The sequence below is a fragment of the Capricornis sumatraensis genome, chromosome 5 (assembly GCF_032405125.1).
Source record: "Capricornis sumatraensis isolate serow.1 chromosome 5, serow.2, whole genome shotgun sequence".
Lineage (NCBI taxonomy): Eukaryota > Metazoa > Chordata > Mammalia > Artiodactyla > Bovidae > Capricornis > Capricornis sumatraensis.
In genome coordinates this window covers 79,659,318-79,678,178 of record NC_091073.1, presented here as the reverse complement: position 1 = coordinate 79,678,178, position 18,861 = coordinate 79,659,318, and the positions used below count along the sequence as shown (strand labels likewise).

Below are 18,861 nucleotides of genomic sequence, written 5' to 3'. Positions count from 1 at the left end.
GGCCTCCATGGCTGGGCATGAATTCAGAGAGCCCAGATCTTGGAAGGAGGGGCATTCCTTACTCTGAGTGTCAAGTCAGGTGTAGGCAGCAGGGAAGAAGCCATTAGGCAGACGAAAGGCCGAGCAAGAGGCCAAGGCTGGGAGACATCAACAAGTGTCTAGCCACATCTGCAGGTCCCATGCTCGGGGAGATGTGGAGGCCCACTGCCCAGGGAGGAGGCTGGCCTGTGCTGCAGAGGAGGAGCTGCGAGGGAATTCCAGCAACTGGGAGGCAAGGGCTGGCATCTATGAGAAGAGCTGTGTGCCGGCTCTGCTGAGACTGCACCTGGGTTAACCTAGAGGACAGGCATCAGGAGGATGGGGTCTGGAAGAGGATAAAAATGCCATGCAATGAAGCCAGCAGAGGGAAGGACTTAGTGAGGGCCACTGGGTGGGGAGAGTCTGCAGCCTGGTGAGCCCAGGATAATGCTTCCAGCAAGCAGCATCCAGGCTCTGCTTCCTCATCACTAGGACTGTGCAATGGAGACCACAGGCCCCAGAGCCCCTCCCAGGAAGAGCCTTCTAGGTGCAGGTGCTGTCAGGAATAGAAGGTGAAAAATCCAGGTGAGAGGTGATGGGGTCAACCCCAAAGACTGGTGAATCCAGGGAGCAGTGCAGGACAGTCATGGGAGGGTGGTTTTAATCTATCAAATCCCCCACCACCAGCTTTAGGGGCTCGTAGCTGTTGTTTGTGTACTACTCCTATTACATGAGTCTCTCTCCTAATTCTGAAAAAAATTCAAAAGTATACTAAATAGTTCAAACACACTTCTGAGTATTCATCATCCAATTTCAAAATGGACACACAGCCAAGCTTTTTCCATCCATACTCCCTGTTACCCCCTTCCTCACTGTAATTGCCCTGAAAAAACCCAAGACATTATATGTCATTTCTATAAGTATTTTTGCATTCATTTCTAAAAGACAAAGATTTATTTATAACTATCTACAATGCAATTATGATGCCCAAAAGAAATAATATCCTCAAATATCCAGTATCTTAAATCTATTTTTTAAAATTGGTTTACTCAAATACAAACAATCACCAAGATATTTTTCTCTACCTTATGCACCAGACATGAATGTAAAAGAGTTCTGTTTACTTTAAAAAATCAAATCACATCTTTTGACACTGGAACTCCCCTGGTGGCTCAGACGGTAAAGAATCTGCCTGCAATGCAGGAGACTCAGGTTCGCTCCCTGGGTCGGAAAGATCCCCTGAAGAGGGGCACAGCAACCCACTCCAGTATTCTTGCTGAAGAATTTCATGGACAAAGGAGCCTGATAGGCTATAGTCCATGGAGTCGCAAAGAGTAGACTGAGCAACGGTGACCTATTAAAAAATAATGAGCTTTTCATGTGCTGAAGTCAATTCTAGAACTCTCCCCAAGGCTACATTTCACAGTCAAATCACAGCAACGTAATTACTGATTGGACGTTTCCACAACCAGGATTTCTAATGCTGGGACATTACATTCCAGAAAGAGACACACATATGATATTTATCAGCTTTGAGCATTTCTATTTAAAACTGAAAAAGACATTAAGATTACTACAGAATAAAATAACACCGTGCCCGGGCTTCCTCTGCGAGAGCTGACCCAAGGCCAGAGGCACAGAAGTGGCTTCAGTAACGGACACTCACCTGAACGGTCTGTCACAGCACAGAGAAGCAGGTGTTGATGATGCCCCTGGAGCCTGCAAATGACAAGACAAGGGTCATTCTCAAATCTCCTGTGCTGCCAGCCCACACACTGCAAACCCCACTGGGAAGAAAGGATGGCAGTTGTTTCACATGATCATAAATGCTGTCAGACCCCTCACTATTGGCTCATCTTATCACCTGGGAGGGTCGCCAGCTTATCAGGATATCTCAGCCCTAAGACCTCAGATCCCAAGTGACACAATTCCACTAATCAACAGCAGGGAGGGTTGCCATGACCCCTGATCAGGGCAAGGTAAGCAGTCCTTGGTCATGGCTTATCTGTCCCAGTATACAGGAAGCCCTCAATCAACGTTGGCACTATTACATCATTACAGTTATATCTGCTCAAAAGAACTAGTTACTGATTTTCAGAGAATTCTCCATTTTTACCACCCTATTTTTGAAAAGCTTATCTGACAGGGAAAAAAACTTCAGGTTATAATTACTTTCCAGTCTACACAACCCTTGTGTATGTGTGTGAGTATGTGTGTTAAACTCCAAGGCGTGTGTGCAAATTAAAGCCGCTTCAGTCGTGTCCACCTCTTTGTGATCCTATGGACTGTAGCCCACCAGGCTCCTCTATATCCACTATTTCAGGAGATGAATCCAATAACTTTGTGAGAGAAATTACCTCCCCATTTGAGAAGTGGGGAAACCAAGGCACAGAGAGGTGTAAGGTCTCGTGGAAAATAGCAGAGAGAGAGGAGAACCCCGATGTCCCTGTCTCAGCTCCCCCAAATGCCTTCCTCTCAAGAGGCTGCTTTCTCTGCTGCCTTCTGTGTGCTCCTCCCTGCCTGCTGCGTCTCATGGATAGGGCTCTGTGGACCAGCCCAGGACATGCTCTGAGTAGATGACCCGGGGTAACCCTATAGCAGGCTAGAGCTGGCCAAGGTGGACAGAGCCCCAGCACCCCCTTCTGCTCCTGCCCACCCTGGCCCTGGGGAACCCTTCTCAGACAGGATCTGACATCCCCCCTTGCCTGGTGTCCCACCTGGGCACCTGGCTCACAGTGGCTCCCCCAGTGTGAAGCGAAGGGATGAGTGAATACCAAGTTTATTTCAGGGATCAATGAGAGATGACCTCCTGAAATTACACAACCTGTGGCCAAGCCAACCCTAAACTGCAGAGGTCGTGACCTGGGCCCCAGACAAAAGCAGGACCTGGAAGGCACTCTCCTCCATGCTCAGATGTGAGAGTGGGCTCCGGGCGTCCACACACAGTGGCTGATCTTCCCTAGCCAGGACACACGCCTCTAGTTCATCTCCTCCTCTCACAGAGGCGTCTGGGGACCAACTGAGATGCTCCCCATGGGTGCCAGGTACCACAACTTGCCCTCCACTGTTCCCGGGTCCCAGCCTCCGAGACCACCTCCCAGTGGGCGACAGGCCTCACACCCCATGTCTGTACTGTTTTGGGCTCCACACCGGTCCTGCCCATCTTCCCAAAACCCCAGACTTCTGATGGCTCAGGCCATATGGACTCCAAACAATGAGATTTGGGGTCGGGGGGGGGGGGGGGCGTGGGGGGAGGGTCCATTAGAAAGTAAAGATTAAAACCTAAAAATATATTTTTTTAAAGTATTGCTAAAATGTAAATGAAATGTAAACTAATTCATTTTAGAAAACAGCTTGTCCATAAATATAAAAAGCCCTTAAAAGGTCTGAAACACGTGTCAGCAATGTGAGGAGTGACTCAAGAAATAACTGGGGAAGTCCATAAGTCTCTATGGACCAGGGTGCTCGCTGTGTTATGTGTGTAACAGTGAAAAATACACAGCCTAAGAGCTCAACCCTGCGACTTAGTGACATTAGGTAAATCGTGGGGCTCACAGATGGTGACACACTTGTGGGCCTGGAGAGACGCCGTGGTGTGTGACAGCAATAGCACTAACAGTCACGTGGCCGCTCCCTGGCGCAGGATGCGTGACTCACACACTCACTCACACCTACACACGCATACCTGGTCTATCAGTGTGCAGGCTGCCTGGGCAGCAGCATGTTTCTGGAATGTCTCACTACATATTTTTTCTTATTTTTTCCTCTACGTGCATTTTTTTTTTTCCTTTTCTACTGAGAACACAGTTTACTTCTGTATACTGGAGAAAGTGCCAACCCCAGGGTCAGCTCAGACGAGGTGCCAGCTCCTGGTGTGGCATTCAGGTCTTCCCACCAGTGACAGAACTCTGACACTCCTGGAGGGAAGACAGTGAGGGAGCCTCTGAGGGTGGACACTGAGTACCTGGGAACTGGAACATTCTTGGCCTACCTAGAGTTACTGCATGACAGCTGCAGGGGCCTAAAAGTGACCCCACCCTCTCCATAGCCAGGTCACAGGCCCTGAACACTGTGCACAGGGCCATCCAGCCTGTCCTTCCTCCCAAGGGCTTCATCTCCCTTAGGACTCAGCTACTAGTCTTGGCAGATCATCAAGATTCCAGAAGAGCTGGTTTTAAGCTAACCTGACTCCAAACATGCCCATGTCTGAGAACCACTGTCCCAGTCGAGGGCACACAGCACCGTCTACTGTTCCTTCAGCTCATGCGCTTTCCATTTTGCTTTATACTGTGAGTGTGTATAAGGAAGGCACACAATATCTCCACAATGTGGGACATGTACATAGTTTATACATAAATGAACATAATGTAGTGCATTCACACTCCATTACAATTAAACATATGTAGGTCCCAGCCCTGGGGGTGAGTACATAAACCTGTCAGGAGACCACTGCTCCCAATCAACCAGCAAAAGGGACTGATTGTATCTTCTGATATTTGCAAACATCTCTGCATTTTCACTAAGAAGCTGCAAACCCTGGTAAGCAGATTGTGCAAACCTCTGTGACAAAGCAAAGCAGGAGAGCAGACAACACTCTGAAGGGAGGGGAAGCCAGGGGGTCCTGCGGCCCAGACCCACCTGTGGATGTCCGAGCACTGACATGACCAGGCCAAGCTGCCCGCCCCCAGGCCGACCCCGCCTCACTGCTTAGCCTGTGACGGTCATTCCTGAACACTGTGGGGAATTCCCTCATCATTCCTGACACAAAGGCGCTGAGTTTCAAGGGGGCTACAAAGCCTTCTCCAAAAGCCCCCATCATCCCACACTCTGCCGTGGTGCGGCTTCAAGGTCCAAGAGAACTGACTTAGTTTTGCTCTGTAATTCCCCAAATCAGCACATGAGCAAGAGATACCTCCTGCTCCAGAAGCCACCAAGCTGAGCAGCTTCTGGGCCTCAAGTCCCAGGAGGGCAGGGAGGGTGGGCCTGGAGGGCCAGTACCCACAATCCCTGCAGCAGCCTCAAGGCCTCGCGGCTCCACAGAGGGTCCGAGCCAGCCCTCACCCACAGCAAGTCCGGAACGCCACTGCCCTTCACATGACAGATGTGTTAGACGATAAATGACAGCTAGATGGTACAACAGATGATAAATGCATAGCTAGATGGTACAACAGACAGATGATAAACAGGTTGGAGAGCTGATAGATACACAGATAGAGGATACGCAGACACACACATAAACACATGAAAAATAAGTAAACAAATACAAACCCACATACAAGCAATATAATCAGAAAGCTAGGCCTCAGCCTACCCTCACAGTATTTCTCAGTTTCACCTGCAGCCTGAGCTGTTAGAACAAGTTAGACTGAGGTAACACAAAGCGACTCAAGACAATCTGACACCCACCATAAGTTTGTAAACAGAGAGCAAACTCCTTGAAGGCCAGCCCTCTATGCTTCCAGCAGCCCCCCATCACCTAAGTGGACGACAGCAGCTGGAACCCCCACATACTGACCATCCACCCCAGCCTGCCAGCAAGACGCCTGACAACCCTCCGGGGAGGAGCATGCAGGGAGGCAGGCTCAGCCGCAGCCTAGTGTGGAGAGGTCACGAGAGGGGGATAGGACTCGGGGGGCGTGGCCAGTGCCAAGGCCCTGCAGTGGGGCCAGCGAGGGAACCAGTGCAGCCAGAACACGTGCAGGAGGGAAAGAGTGAGGAGCGAGATCTCGAGGAAGAATAAGGCAGGCCCTCTGGCCAGCCCAGAGCCTGCAAGAGGCTGGAGAGAAAGCCTCCTGCCTTACTGCACCCCTCAGCAGCCAGCTGTGCCTGGGGTGACAGGGCTCGTGTCCACAGACCATGCAGCCCCCGACCCCGACCCCCTGTAGAAGACAGCAACATTCCACCAGCACCGTCCTGTAAGAGGCAACAGGTGGCCAGGTCAGGAAGCAGACCCGTCCGTGGCCAGCCACCTACCTGGTTCTCAGCAGGAACCCCAGTAAGACATGACTGTCCTCACTTCACAGCTGGGGAAATGGCATTCAGGACTCTTAGGTGTGTAGAATCACACAGTTAAGAGGCAGCAGCAACTTCTGACACCAACACTATAGACTCTTTCGATCCCCCAGCCCTCCATGGTCCACAGCCCATCCTGCCCAGCCTGTCCTTGGGTCAGACTGAAACCAGTGAAGCTAGAGGAGCTTGTCCTGGGGAAAGTGAGTCTAGCCCTAAGCCTAGAAGGACAGAGGAATCATGAGTGAGTCACCACTTCTAAGCCAGGTTCTGAGATCTGATGGGCACGAAATCCTGCAGCAAGGGAGAACCTCATTCTGGGGCTGTGTTTGGAACCAAGCAGATGATGAGCAGCGGGTGGGACCTGGATACACTGGGGAGAAGCCCCGTGGCTGCTCAGGGAGCTCACACCTCACGCCGACTGGAAGCAGCCCAACTTGTCCAAACACCGCACTTGTCAGGAAGGTGACATGTGCCACCTCTATTCATTTTTACTTGGAAGCAAAGAATTTATCTACTCTTAGGGCTAAAAAGCTGAAGCCCTCATTTATCACCACAGTACAGGTCATGCCTTAAGAATGTCTGATTTATTTTAGTGCACATATATATATGGAATCTAGAAAAAGGGCACTAATGGAACTATTTGCAGGGTGGGAAGAGAGACACAGATGTAGACAACAGACTTATGACACAGGGGGTAAGGAGAGGGTGGGATGAACTGGGAGAGTAGCACTGACATCCATACATTGTGCTTTGCTAAGTCACTCAGCCGTGTCTGACTCTGCAACTCCATTGACTGTAGCCCGCCAGGCTCCTCTGTCCATGGGACTCTCCAGGCAAGAATATTGGAGTGGGTTGCCATGCCCTCCTCCAGGGGATCTTCCTGACCCAAGGATCAAACCCATGTCTCTTATGTCTCCTGCACTGGCAGGCGGGTTCTTTACCACCTGTGCCACTTAGGAAGCCGATATATACACTAACATGTGTAATATAGATAGCTAGTGAGAAGCTACTGTATAACACAGGAAGCTCAGATCGGTGCTCTCTGATGACCTAAAGGGCTGGGACAGGGGGAAGGGAGGGAGGCTCCAGAGGGAGGGGATATATGTATACATATGGCTGATTCACAATGTTTTACAGCAGAAATTAAAACATTATAAAGCAATTACAATAAAAGAAAAATGGCTGAGAACTACCTTGCTGAAGTCTCTTGAAGACAGTTCCTTGCTCATAAGTAATCCTGCATCCTGACCTTGGAGAAGGCTAAGGAAACCTCTCTACTTGTAGACCCCGGGCCCGTAGATCTGTGCTGCAAACTCCTTTTCTCTTGTTACTTTGCAAGAAGAAGGCTGCCCGCCTGCCTTCCTGGAGAGCCTTTGGAGTCTGAGCCCTACAGGCCACCACCGCCCTCTAGGGATCAGTGCCAGTGTCCTGGGTGAAAGCAACTCGGGCACCTCCCAGTTCCTCCCAGTCTCCCTGTCTCCAGGGCAATGCAGCACCCGCCTCCACCCTGCCCAGCCTCCTTCACCTGTGTCCCCTTTGGCACGTGCTAATCACAGCTTGCAGCTTCTAAAGGTACCAAGAAAAAGAAGGAAAAAGGAAAGGTGGGATCCATGGTAAAGGTTAACCTATGAAAGGTAACCCAACGAGGCCCAGACTGCTTCTCCTTAAAGGTGCTGCTTGAGGCCCAAAGCTCATCTGCTTGGACTAGTATGTGGTCCTGGGACTCCGAAGAAGCCGCTGGCCTCCCCGGGCATCAGTCTCTTCTGATAAAATGACACCTTTTGTATCTAGTGCTCAGAAGGCCCGGCCCAGCCCTGAAATCCCCGAGTCCATGGTTCCAAGGCAGAGACTAGCAAGCCACCCACCCAATAAAGAATCAGATGACCTGCCTGGGGGCTCTTTTGTTCAACATATTTCTCAAATTATTAAAACTCTTTTGTTTTCCAAATGGGGTTATTTTCATATTTGAAATAGACAACTGCAATTTTGCTGCCAGGTGCCCATCTTTCAACTGAGGACAGTAACCAACACGACATCTGCATGCCGATACAGACTTCTTTTATTAACAGAGGACAGAGATGGGTGCGCCACTGGCCGAGACCAGCAGAGGCTCAGTCCAGAGCACTTGGTGACTCTGGCCCAAGCACCTCTGGGAGGGAACTGCTTTGCCCCTGATAACTGCCCCTCTCTAAGAAAGAAAGGATGGAGTTCGGACAGGCCAGCCACATACTTCTAAACAACAGAGGGAGAAAACAGGGTGCCTTGGGGTCCTGGCAGGGACCACGGGGGTGAAAAGGCAGCTGGAAGCTCACTGGGGATGAAGGCCAAAGCACATGTCCAAAGTGGGAGCGCTGATGCTCCCCGGGCACACGCTCTGCCAGACCCGTCTGGGCTGAATAAACACAGGTCTCCACAGTGCCTGGGGGGGCCCTGGCTCACAGACATGGGGGCGGTGTCTGGAAGAGATGGGGAGGCAGGATCCTCATCCACTGGGCAACATCTCCTAAGAGCCAGGCACTCCCCAGGGTGGGTAGGATTCCAGGACCCTGGGTTCCCAGCTGACCTGAGGTTTACTTGGTTCTGTCAAATATCCCTGCACCGCCTCGAATCAAGACTTAAATCTCTGCTATCTTGACAGGATGCCAAGTATCTTATACTTTTCCAAGGAAAAGATGTAGTCGATGTATCACAGGAAACAAACACTCTGAAAGCCTTACTCTGGATGCAAAAAGTGCCATCAAAGGCTTTGGACGAGGGAGCTGCTGTCACAGCCAGCAACCGTGTCCAAACCAAAAGACTCTGTGTCGCCAGTAATGAGTGCCAATAACAGTCTGCCAGTGTGAGAGGCAGATCACCTGCTTCCTATAGGAAAGGAAAGTTGCTCAGTCATGTCCCACTCTTTGCGACCCCATGGACTGTAGCCTACCAGGCTTCTCAGTCCATGGGATTTTCCAGGCAAGAGTACTAGAGTGGGTTGCCATTTCCTTCTCCAGGGGATCTTCCCGACCCAGGGATCAAACCCAGGTCTCCCGCATTGTAGGCAGACACTTTACCCACTGAGCCACCCGGGAAGCCCTGGCTTCCTATAGGCTTCTACAAAAAAATAGTGCTCAACAAACCCGACACAGGAGTGACACAGCACATATGCCACATCACTGAGGGCCTCAGCGGAGCCTATGGAACCACCTGAAAGGCTTACAAGAGGGATCTGCTTTGGACTGCAGGGATGGGTGGAGACAACAGGGGCTATGGGCTATGCGCTCTGTCACCCTCCAATCCCCAGGGCAAGAAAGTGGAGGAAAAGACAAAGCAAGACCTGCCACAAAGGAGTAACCAGTGGGGCCAGGGCCAGACCCACGCCCGCACTCCTCGCCTTGGCCATCCTCTGGGCTTCTCCAGGAGTCCCTTCCTGCCCCAGGAAGCTGTGACTACAGGGCCACATAGGGACAGCCAACTGACACAAAGCCAGGGTTAGCCACACAAGGTGTCCCTGCATTACCAGGTTTCACTCTCCCTTAGTTTTAAAAGCCTCTAAGAACAGGTAATGGAGAAGGCAATGGCACCCCACTCCAGTACTCCTGCCTAGAAAATCCCATGGACGGAGGAGCCTGGTGGGCTGCAGTCCATGGGGTCGCGAAGAGTCGGGCACGACTGAACAACTACACTTTCACTTTTCACTTTCATGCATTGGAGAAGGAAATGGCAACCCACTCCAGTGTTCTTGCCTGGAAAATCCCAGGGCCGGGGGAGCCTGGTGGCCTGCCGTCTATGGGGTCGCACAGAGTCAGACACGACTGAAGCGACTTAGCAGCTTAGCAGCAAGAACAGGTAACAGAACTCCAAATGCTCCAGCTATGTGGCCTTGAGCAGGCACCTTGCCCTCTCTGTGCTTCATGCTCCTTACCCAGAAAATGGGCTGATAGCTACAGCAAACTCTCTGCAAGGTGGCTGTGGGGTTAAGGCAGCAAAGGCCAGTCAGACACCCAGAACAGGGCTCAGCAGAGAGTAAATGCATTATTAACATTTACAGCAACATATGTGTTTTCTGGGAAACCATGAGATGAGCTAAGGGGAAAATGAGAACAGAAGAAGTGCCTTAATAAGAACCACTCGGAGGACTTCCCTCGCGGTCCAGTAACTAAGACTCTGAGTTCCCAATGCAGGAGGCCTGGGTTCAATCCCTGCTCAGGGAACTAGACTCCACATGCTGCAACTAAGACCCAGCACGGCCAAATAAAAAAATAATTTTTTAAAAAGAACCACTTGGTAGGGAGTGCACACATGTCAGCAGAGGAGGGGAGGCCACGGATGCTTCCCTGTGAAGATGCAACAGCACCTGTTTCTGTCACAAGCACACACACACACACTGCGGGCCTGGCACACGCGCGCGCACACACACACACACACACTGCGGGCCTGGCACACACACACACACACACACACACACTGTGGGCCTGGCACACACACACACACACACTGCAGGCCTGGTACACACACACACACACACACACACACACACACTGTGGGCCTGGCACACACACACACACACACACACACTGCGGGCCTGGCACACACACACACACACACACACACACACACTGCGGGCCTGGCACACACACACTCTCTCACACACACACACTCTCTCACACACACACACACTCTCTCTCACACACACACACATGCGCACGCTCTCTCTCTCTCTCTCTCTCTCTCTCTCTCTCTGCGGGCCTGGCACAGGGGAGAATCAAGTCTATGTTGGGGGGATGATGCTGCCATGTCCCCTTGCCATTCAGTACAGCAGGCAGCAAACCACTGGGATCTGCAGGATGAAGAAAGGAATAAACCCAGCAGTCATTTCAAAGCAACAGAGGGCTGACCTGGCCATTTTAAGGGGCAGGAGGATACTGTTTTACATTCCAGTAACGAATATCTAGTTAGGTTTATTTTCAGGCTAATATAACTAAATGGGGTATATTTATTTATAATTTAAGTGGCTTAAATGGACTTATCATCTAAAAGAATAACAGCTGAAGAGTCGCAACTCTCTACACTGTCACAAGTTTGTACCATATGGAATCAATAAAATAGGGGGTGGCTGGCTATTAGGAAGAAATTGTCCATCAAAGAGCTAGGCAGTGAAGCACCAATTCAGACAACCCAGTGACAGTGAAGGACAGTCTGTCCCCACAGACCATAAAAGGTGGGTTCTGCTCACTGGCTAGCTGGGACAACAGGCTGCACCCGCCCAGGTCCAGGCTTCGGTAACACACGTTCTCACCCACGGGACCCCTCAGATCACCCTGTGGAAGTATCTAATGAGATTCCCCTCACCCCTCGCAAAGTGAGGAACCCAAAGCGGAGGCCTCCCTCCCAGGCTCACCGCCCCCAACTCTAGCGGTGAAGGGTGGCACTGGGATCCCTGGCCTGCGCCCCTGTCTCCCACTTCCCCTCGCCCCCTCCACCTTTTGGGTAAAGAGCAGAGAAAGACCTTTCGCAGCAGCCATACCAGGAACTTGGCAGGGCCCGAGGACACTTCATGGCCCCTAGCTTCCCAGAGTTGCCGGACCTGTGTGCTGCTCCCAGCCATGCTGACCAGCCCTGAAACTGGCGCTGTGAAAAGGTCCCGTAAAAAGGAACAAAAGGAACGTTGCATAACCAGAGCCAGATTCACAAGGAAGCACAGGGCCTGGTGGCAGTGCATAAATGTCATCACCCAGCTGGGGACCGGGGCGGGGGTTCCCTTAAGGAGACCAACTGCAACAGCTCTGCACGTTCTGTTTGTTTCTCCAGGAAAACAGAGTTAAAAATACATTTTAAAACTTTCTGAGGGACTTGCGTGGTGGTCCAGTGGTTAAGACGCCATGCTTCCACTGCAGGGGGCACATGTTTGATCACTGGTTGGGGAACTAAGATCCTGCAAGCCACACGGCGTAACCACAAAAATAAAAAAATAAATTAAAACCTTTTAAAAGGCAACAACTAGCCACATCCAGTTCAAACACAAAGGCCTTCATGTGTTCACTCATTCATTCACTTACTCACCACCTGGCTGGTAGGGTGCCGGGGTGAAGTGTACCTGCTTTGGAACCTTAATGCCTGGGTGAGACCCCTGCTGCCTGACCTTTGGAAATTACTTCTCTGTGACTCCGTTTTCTCATCTGGAAAGTGGGGGTGGGGGGGGGGGGGTGGTATTGGGAGGACTAAATAAGGAAACATGCAGAGCTAAGAGTGGCATCTAGCAGATAATAAAAGCTAAATAAATCTCAGCTTCGCGTTCAATCCTTGTGTTTGGGTGTCACGGAGGGATTGGCCCATGGAAGTGAAACTTCCCCACAAGCCCACACTAAATGCAGTAACCTCCCAAGACCACAGCTCCATTCAAAGAAATAAGACTTGGGCAAAGAAACTTTCCCAACATCAGACAGCCAGCAAGGCCTTGTTCCCTTCCAGAACGAGAAGACCAGAAACAGATTCATTATCAGGATTGCCCACGTTGAGAATTTTTTTTTTTTTTTTGAGAATTTTCTTAACACTCCTACAAGTGAGCAACAATTACCATGAATTACTAGAAAAATACACACCCCTCTGAAGTTAGGAAACTAAAAGTGTGTGAAAGTCGCTCAGTCATGTCTGATTCTTTGCGACCCCATGGACTATACGGTTCACGGAGTTCTCCAGGCCAGAATATTGAAGTGGGCAAGCCTTTCCTTTCTCCAGGGGATCTTCCCAACCCAGGGATTGAACCAGGGTCTCCTGCATTGCAGGCAGATGCTTTACCAACTGAGCTAAGGTAACGTCACTCTGCCCCCAAGCTCAACTATGAGAAGCAAGGTTTTGTTCATGCTAAGATTTGTTGTTGTTCGGTCACTAAGTCATGTTCTGAAACTATGTCTATGCTTATTTGTCACCAAATACTCAGATTTCTGAATTGCGTAGGCTGGTCTGAACCATGTGGAACTTGGAGGCTGATGAAGGGAGGGAGGGAGGCCCAGGACAGGCAGCAGAAACGGTGCTTTCACAACCAAGCCTGATGTCCCAGAGGGGCTGGTGGGCAGAGGTCTGCAGGGCAGGCAGTGGCCACCCCCAGGAAGCAAAGAGTGGGAGCCAGGGTCAGGACTCAACGCTCCCTGTAACTTTCACAGTCCCATTAAAGCAGAGTGAGGACAGGAGCAAACAGAGGAGAGGCGCCAGGGACAGACTCAGTGCCAAACCCAAGTGGAGGCCCTGCAGATGCCTCTGGGGAGGAACTCACTGCACTGGGGAGCACGGCCAGCTTCTCCTTCCAGAAGCAGTTCCTTCCTCCCATCTTGCTCCCTCCAGGCCCCTGGCCTGAGGTTCAGCAGGAGAGGGGAGGCTGGGAGCACAGGAGCCAGGCGGGCCGGTCCCACAGGGGAGCCGAGGGCTCGGTGGCAGCACATACACGGGCTCCAGCTGAGGGCCTCCTGCCAGGACCCTGCAGGAACCAGAGGCGGGTCAGGAAGCACCGCACAGAGCAGAGGTTGCGTCATGCTGGCACCAACAAGTCCCCTCTCCGTGGGGATCAGAAAGGGCAGAGCCAGAGCTGCCCCACCTCCCTGACCCCTGTCCTCCTAAATTCCCCCAGGAAACCTACTGGGATTCTTGGGAAGGCAGGTGTCCCAGAACCTAACAGGTGTCTGCCCACCCACCCACCTGCCTGCCTTCCGTCCTTTTGAATTAGCACAAAACCAAGAAACAAACACAAAATCAAAGTCAGAGAGCACGGTGGGACCAGAAAGAAGTAGGCATCTGATACCTCCATCGGCTCCTGGAATGTCATGTTCCTTAGGTGCCAAGTTTCCAGGAGGCCAAAAGGATAAGGGAGGTAGTGGCTGGACACACGTCAGGCTGTGGGGACACTGCGGCTTTACAGGTGACCCAGCCTGTCTGAGGCTGCATTCAACTCACTCCCTTGACACCCAAAGTCACAAGGGGAAGGACCACGAGCCGCCCAGAACCGGAGCCCCATCCCCTATTCCCCACTGTCAGAACCTCCGCTCCAGCTGTCTACACTAGAGGCTGTCCAGTAGATTTCATTTTATGAAATAGTCTGGTACGTCCCTTAAATTAAGAGGAAGGTTCACAATGGGACCATTTTACAATTACATCTAAACAGGCAGTCTTTTTTTTTTTAATCAATTATTTCATAACAAGAACCTTTCATTTCTTCTCACAGAATAGCACAGGGAAGGGTATGAGCGGCCCTCACAGCCCTGTCCCTGGTGGGATGGCCTCCAGAAGAAATCAGCTGGGGTCTCCTTCCAGATCAGACACAATGGAGACCCTGAGATGGGGAGCTGGAGTGTCTGTCTTAGGTCAGCTCAGTCCTCACAGGACAGTAGGGGGTTCCTGAGAGGGACCACGGGGGCGAGAGGTAATCGAGCCATTGTCAGCAGAATATTGAACCCTTCTAAGCTCCAAAATCACTGCAGACGGTGACTGCAGCCATGAAATTAAAAGACACTTACTCTCTGGAAGAAAAGCTATGACCAACCTAGACAGCTTATTAAAAAGCAGAGACATTACTTTGCCAACAAAGGTCTGTCTAGTCAAAGCTATGGTTTTTCCAGTAGTCATGTATGGAGTGAGAGTTGGACTATAAAGAAAGCTGAGCGCCAAAGAATTGATGCTTTTGAACTGTGGTGTTGGAGAAGACTCTTGAGTGTCCCTTGGACTGCAAGGAGATCCAACCAGTCCATCCTACAGGAAATCGGCCCTGAATATTCACTGGAAGGACTGATGCTGAAACTGAAACTCTTAATACTTTGGCCACCTGATGCGAAGAACTGACTCATTTGAAAAGACCCTGATTCTGGGAAAGATTGAAGGTGGGAGGAGAAGGGGACGACAGAGGATGAGATGGTTGGATGGCATCACCAACTCAATGGACATGAGTTTGGGTCAACTCCGGGAGTTGGTGATGGACAGGGAGGCCTGGTGTGCAGCAGTCCATGGGATCACAAAGAGTCACACACGACTGAGAGACTGAACTGAACTGAAGCACCAGCTCTCACCTCTGTGCAATGGGTCAAGGGTGACAGCCTCTAGGCTTCCCAAGGATTGGAGAAGTCAAGAGGCACCTGTCCCCATGGCTCCTGGCGATATCAGCTCAAAGCCAGACTCTTCACCATCTGAGGGCCCTGATGAAGAGAAGGTCTAAGTCCAACTCCTGTATATCACAAGAGAGGAACACAATGGGGAGGGGCAGTGAGTTCTGGTGGGGAAGTAGACGGGGTCAGGTGTGGTGCCCCAAGGACAAGCTGTTTACTCCTTACTCCATGGAGATGGAGAACACCCCAAGCCTGGGGAATCAGGTCTCAAAGACACCATCAAATTCCCAACAGGAGCGTTCTCAGCCCCAGCCAGGGATGTGAACAATGCAGGAAGGAGCAGCCCAGGAGTGACCAGCAGCCTCGGAAGAGACCGGATGTGTCTCTAGAAGGTGAGGACCTGTGTCATTGGCCCTGGGGTAGGGTCACTCAGCCTGGGCAGGGGAGAGCTCTCTGCAGAGACAGGGTTTCAGCAGCAGAGATGTGGGTTTATTCTGGGGTGCCCAGCGGGGCAGCGTCCTGTACGGCAGGCCCATTGCCCCAGTGCCCAGACCGCTCAGCCCTCCACCATGGCCTCTCCTCCGGCCCACTTCTCAGGTTTGTACCTGAACTGTTCACCACAGGTTCAGGGGGAGGCAGTTGCAAATGAGTTAGGGTCTCTTCTTTCTGATGGGTAAGTCAGGGGAAAAGGTCTGAGGACCCCTAATCAATAACTGATCGACTATAGTTCATTCAAGGTTGTCATGTTCTTAAAAAGTCACCATGACACTGGCCAGGCTTCTGGTGCCTCAAAGTACCAGTTAGCACTTCAGGACTATAGCTGGGTGCCACTGTAAACAGAAATCACAAACAAAAAGCAAGAAAATTCCCAAAATGTGGCACTAAATATAAATACATCTTTAGAAGGACCCTTGTTTACTCTTTGTCTGAGGGCTGAAACAAGAGGAACCGTGTACAACACAGCTGGTGAGTGCCCGCATGCAGCTCTAATTTTCTGCCCTTCTGCACATGTCCCTGGATGGCCACAAAATCACAGTAAGTGTTGATTTGGGGATTATAAATAAGTTTTCATAAATAGGCAAGTTTGCAAATATATGATCCACAAATAATGAGGAGTGACTGTGACTGAACCTGTTATTTGCAGATGATTCAGTCTTTGATTCACCTAAGAAATACCTGGAAAACTTCCCAATTTTAATGTCCCCACATAATAAATTTGTCCCAATAATATCATGAAAAGAATCCTAATCACAGTCTAACCCAGTCACGTTTGTAACTCTATGGGATGTCATTTCTTTATCCTGAGGATGCTTTACGCTCCTTAGGAAGCTAAGCCCCGGAGTCCTCTTGCCTCCTTGGATGGCAGGCTAAGCGGTGAATGCCACCACGCTTCCTTCTAAAGACACATCACTACCTCTGCCTGAGCTCTGTTCTCACCTGAGGATTTAGGATGCCACACGCTGAGCTGCTTGGAGCATTTTTTAGACAGAGACTCTGAAGAAGCTGGCTCTGTGTTCTAGAACACAGACAAAAGGACCACGATGTTGTCTACACAACGCTGGGGGAGGAGAAGGGCTTCAGGAGGTGACTGTTCCCAGGAGGAAGGGATCTCAATAAGGCAACCCAGCACCCTTGCCCACCCCTCAGGCTGCAGAGTCCTCAGTCATCCCCACGTTCAGCTCCCACAACCTGCCAGCCTTGCTCAGAGTGGGCCCTCCCCTGGAACACATCTCCTTCTAGACCAGGTGCCCAAATTTCAGCTGGCAGCACAACCACCCAGAAGGCTTAGGAAAAGACATCTGGGGACAGGGGTGGGGTCAGAGAATGTGTGCTTCTGAGTTCCCAGATTTATGCTGCTGCTGCTGCTGCTGCTGCTGCTGGGCTGAGATCACACTTTGAGAACCACTGACTAAACTACCTGTGCATTGCTTGGTTTGTACTAAAACCTTGTTACCACATACTAAGATGACTTTATTAAAGCATCTCTCACTGTCACTTTCACTCACTGTGAAACCCCAATCTCCCAATCACTTTTGGAATGAGCAATGCTGTCAGCTTTTACTTGAATATTCCCAAGGACAGGGAGCTGATTTCTTCATAAACCCCCAAGTCCATTTTAACTCTTAATTTTCCAAAGTCGTTTGTTACATTGAGTTTAACTCATTCGACATCAACCCCTTTGGAAAGGAAGCTGTATATATTTCTCAAAGAGTAAGAATGCCCTTGGCTAGTTTGACGCTCACTTTTATGTAGAATGTTTTTTAAAAGCTTTATGAAGCAAACATTGCCATTTTTGAAAACAATATATCAATTACCTCTGTGTCCTGGGCTGATGAACACCACAGGACTTCAATGAAGCATTTCATCAAGCAGACATAGTGTCCTTCCAGAGGCCAGCCGGTCACGAGGCCACACTGGCCACTGCGGGCAAGACTTGAGCCCTCACATATGGGAAATGAGTGCAGGGTGGGGAGCTGGCAGTGTATCTCAGACATGGTGGGTGACGTGTATGATAAACAACAGTTATTGGCCACTGGGCCTCAGTCGCCTGCTCACCTTGAGCTCTGTGCCGACACTACGCGCATCCTGCATAATAACCCTGGGAGCGGGAGACAAGGGTGCGGAGCTTCAGGTGCCCCAGCTTCCAATACCCCCAGATGAACTGCATCCACACACCCACCCTGACAGCCCCTCAATGAACCACTGTAAAGCCAACCCCAGACATTATCCCACTTCATCTAATAAGTATTTCGGTATCTTTAGAATAGAGACTTAAAAAACAACAACAACAACAAAATACCAGTATCATTAGCAATCATTCCTTAATATAAACCAAATACATCATCATATTTGTACACAAACATGTAATCAATGTTCCAACGTCCCTGTCTTACAAGTATTGTTTTGGTTTTGTTTTTTCACAGTCTGACACTTTGACTGGATCCACATCAAGTCTTACCATGTTTATTTCACCTGTCTCTTCAGTTCCTTTACAACACAAGTTCCTCCTCCTCCACCTCCTCCTCTTCCTGCAGCATATTTGAAAACCACTGGGGTTCTCTTTACCCAGTAGAATTTCCCCCTTCTGGATTTTGCTGACCTCTCTGGAATTATTTTTCAGATCGCTCTGGCCCTGTATTTCCTGTACGTTGTGGGTGAGTCTGGCTTAATTTGATTCTAGTTTGATTTCTGGTAGGGGCAAATATGTAATCAATGTTCCAACATCCTTCACATGAGGCCCACATGACCCCACCAGCTTCCCTTTGTGACCAAGGCAGTTACAGAAGGTCACGTCCTGAAGCCAGCTGCTTCACCCTTATTAGCGGTCTGAAACATGGCTATTCTATCACTTTCTCAACATTTGTCAGCCGGAATTCCTCACCAAATAAGACTTTCTCCCTTCATCTATATTTAACTCTGAGGTATAGATCAAACGTGAAAAGAAGGTTGAACGCTTGATTGCTTTTCTTTACCAATTTCACGAGTTGGTTCCTTAGCACCCCAGCGAAAGTCTCAAAGGCACAAAGCTGAAAGCTGTGACAGCTCCAATCCAGGCAGCACTCAGAGGTCCCAGTCCTGGGCTCCACACCTGCTCTCCAGAGCCAGTTCTGGAGACAGGCCCCTGGATCCCCACACTCCCTGGCTCCCAGGAGAGGGCCAGGTGGAGGGCCCAAGGCCATGTACAATTTGGGGGAGAATCGGACTCCCCAAACTGGGATCCCAAACTGACAGCCAGAGTCACTCCACCCCTTGGCCACTGCTC

General features: G+C 50.5%; 1 protein-coding gene across 6 annotated transcripts in view; it reads right to left on the bottom strand.

Moving 5' to 3' along the window:
• The window catches only part of TNS3 (tensin 3), a 222,311-nt gene that overhangs the window by 119,632 nt on the left and 83,818 nt on the right, over positions 1-18,861 (bottom strand). For all 6 annotated transcript variants that reach the window (XM_068973010.1, XM_068973012.1, XM_068973011.1 and 3 more), the window contains one exon: positions 1,685-1,737. Coding sequence is in view for 3 of the 6 variants with exons in the window: in XM_068973007.1 (XP_068829108.1) it covers positions 1,685-1,737 (53 nt within the window). In the remaining 3 variants the exon portion in view is untranslated. The remainder of the gene's footprint in view (positions 1-1,684; positions 1,738-18,861) is intronic.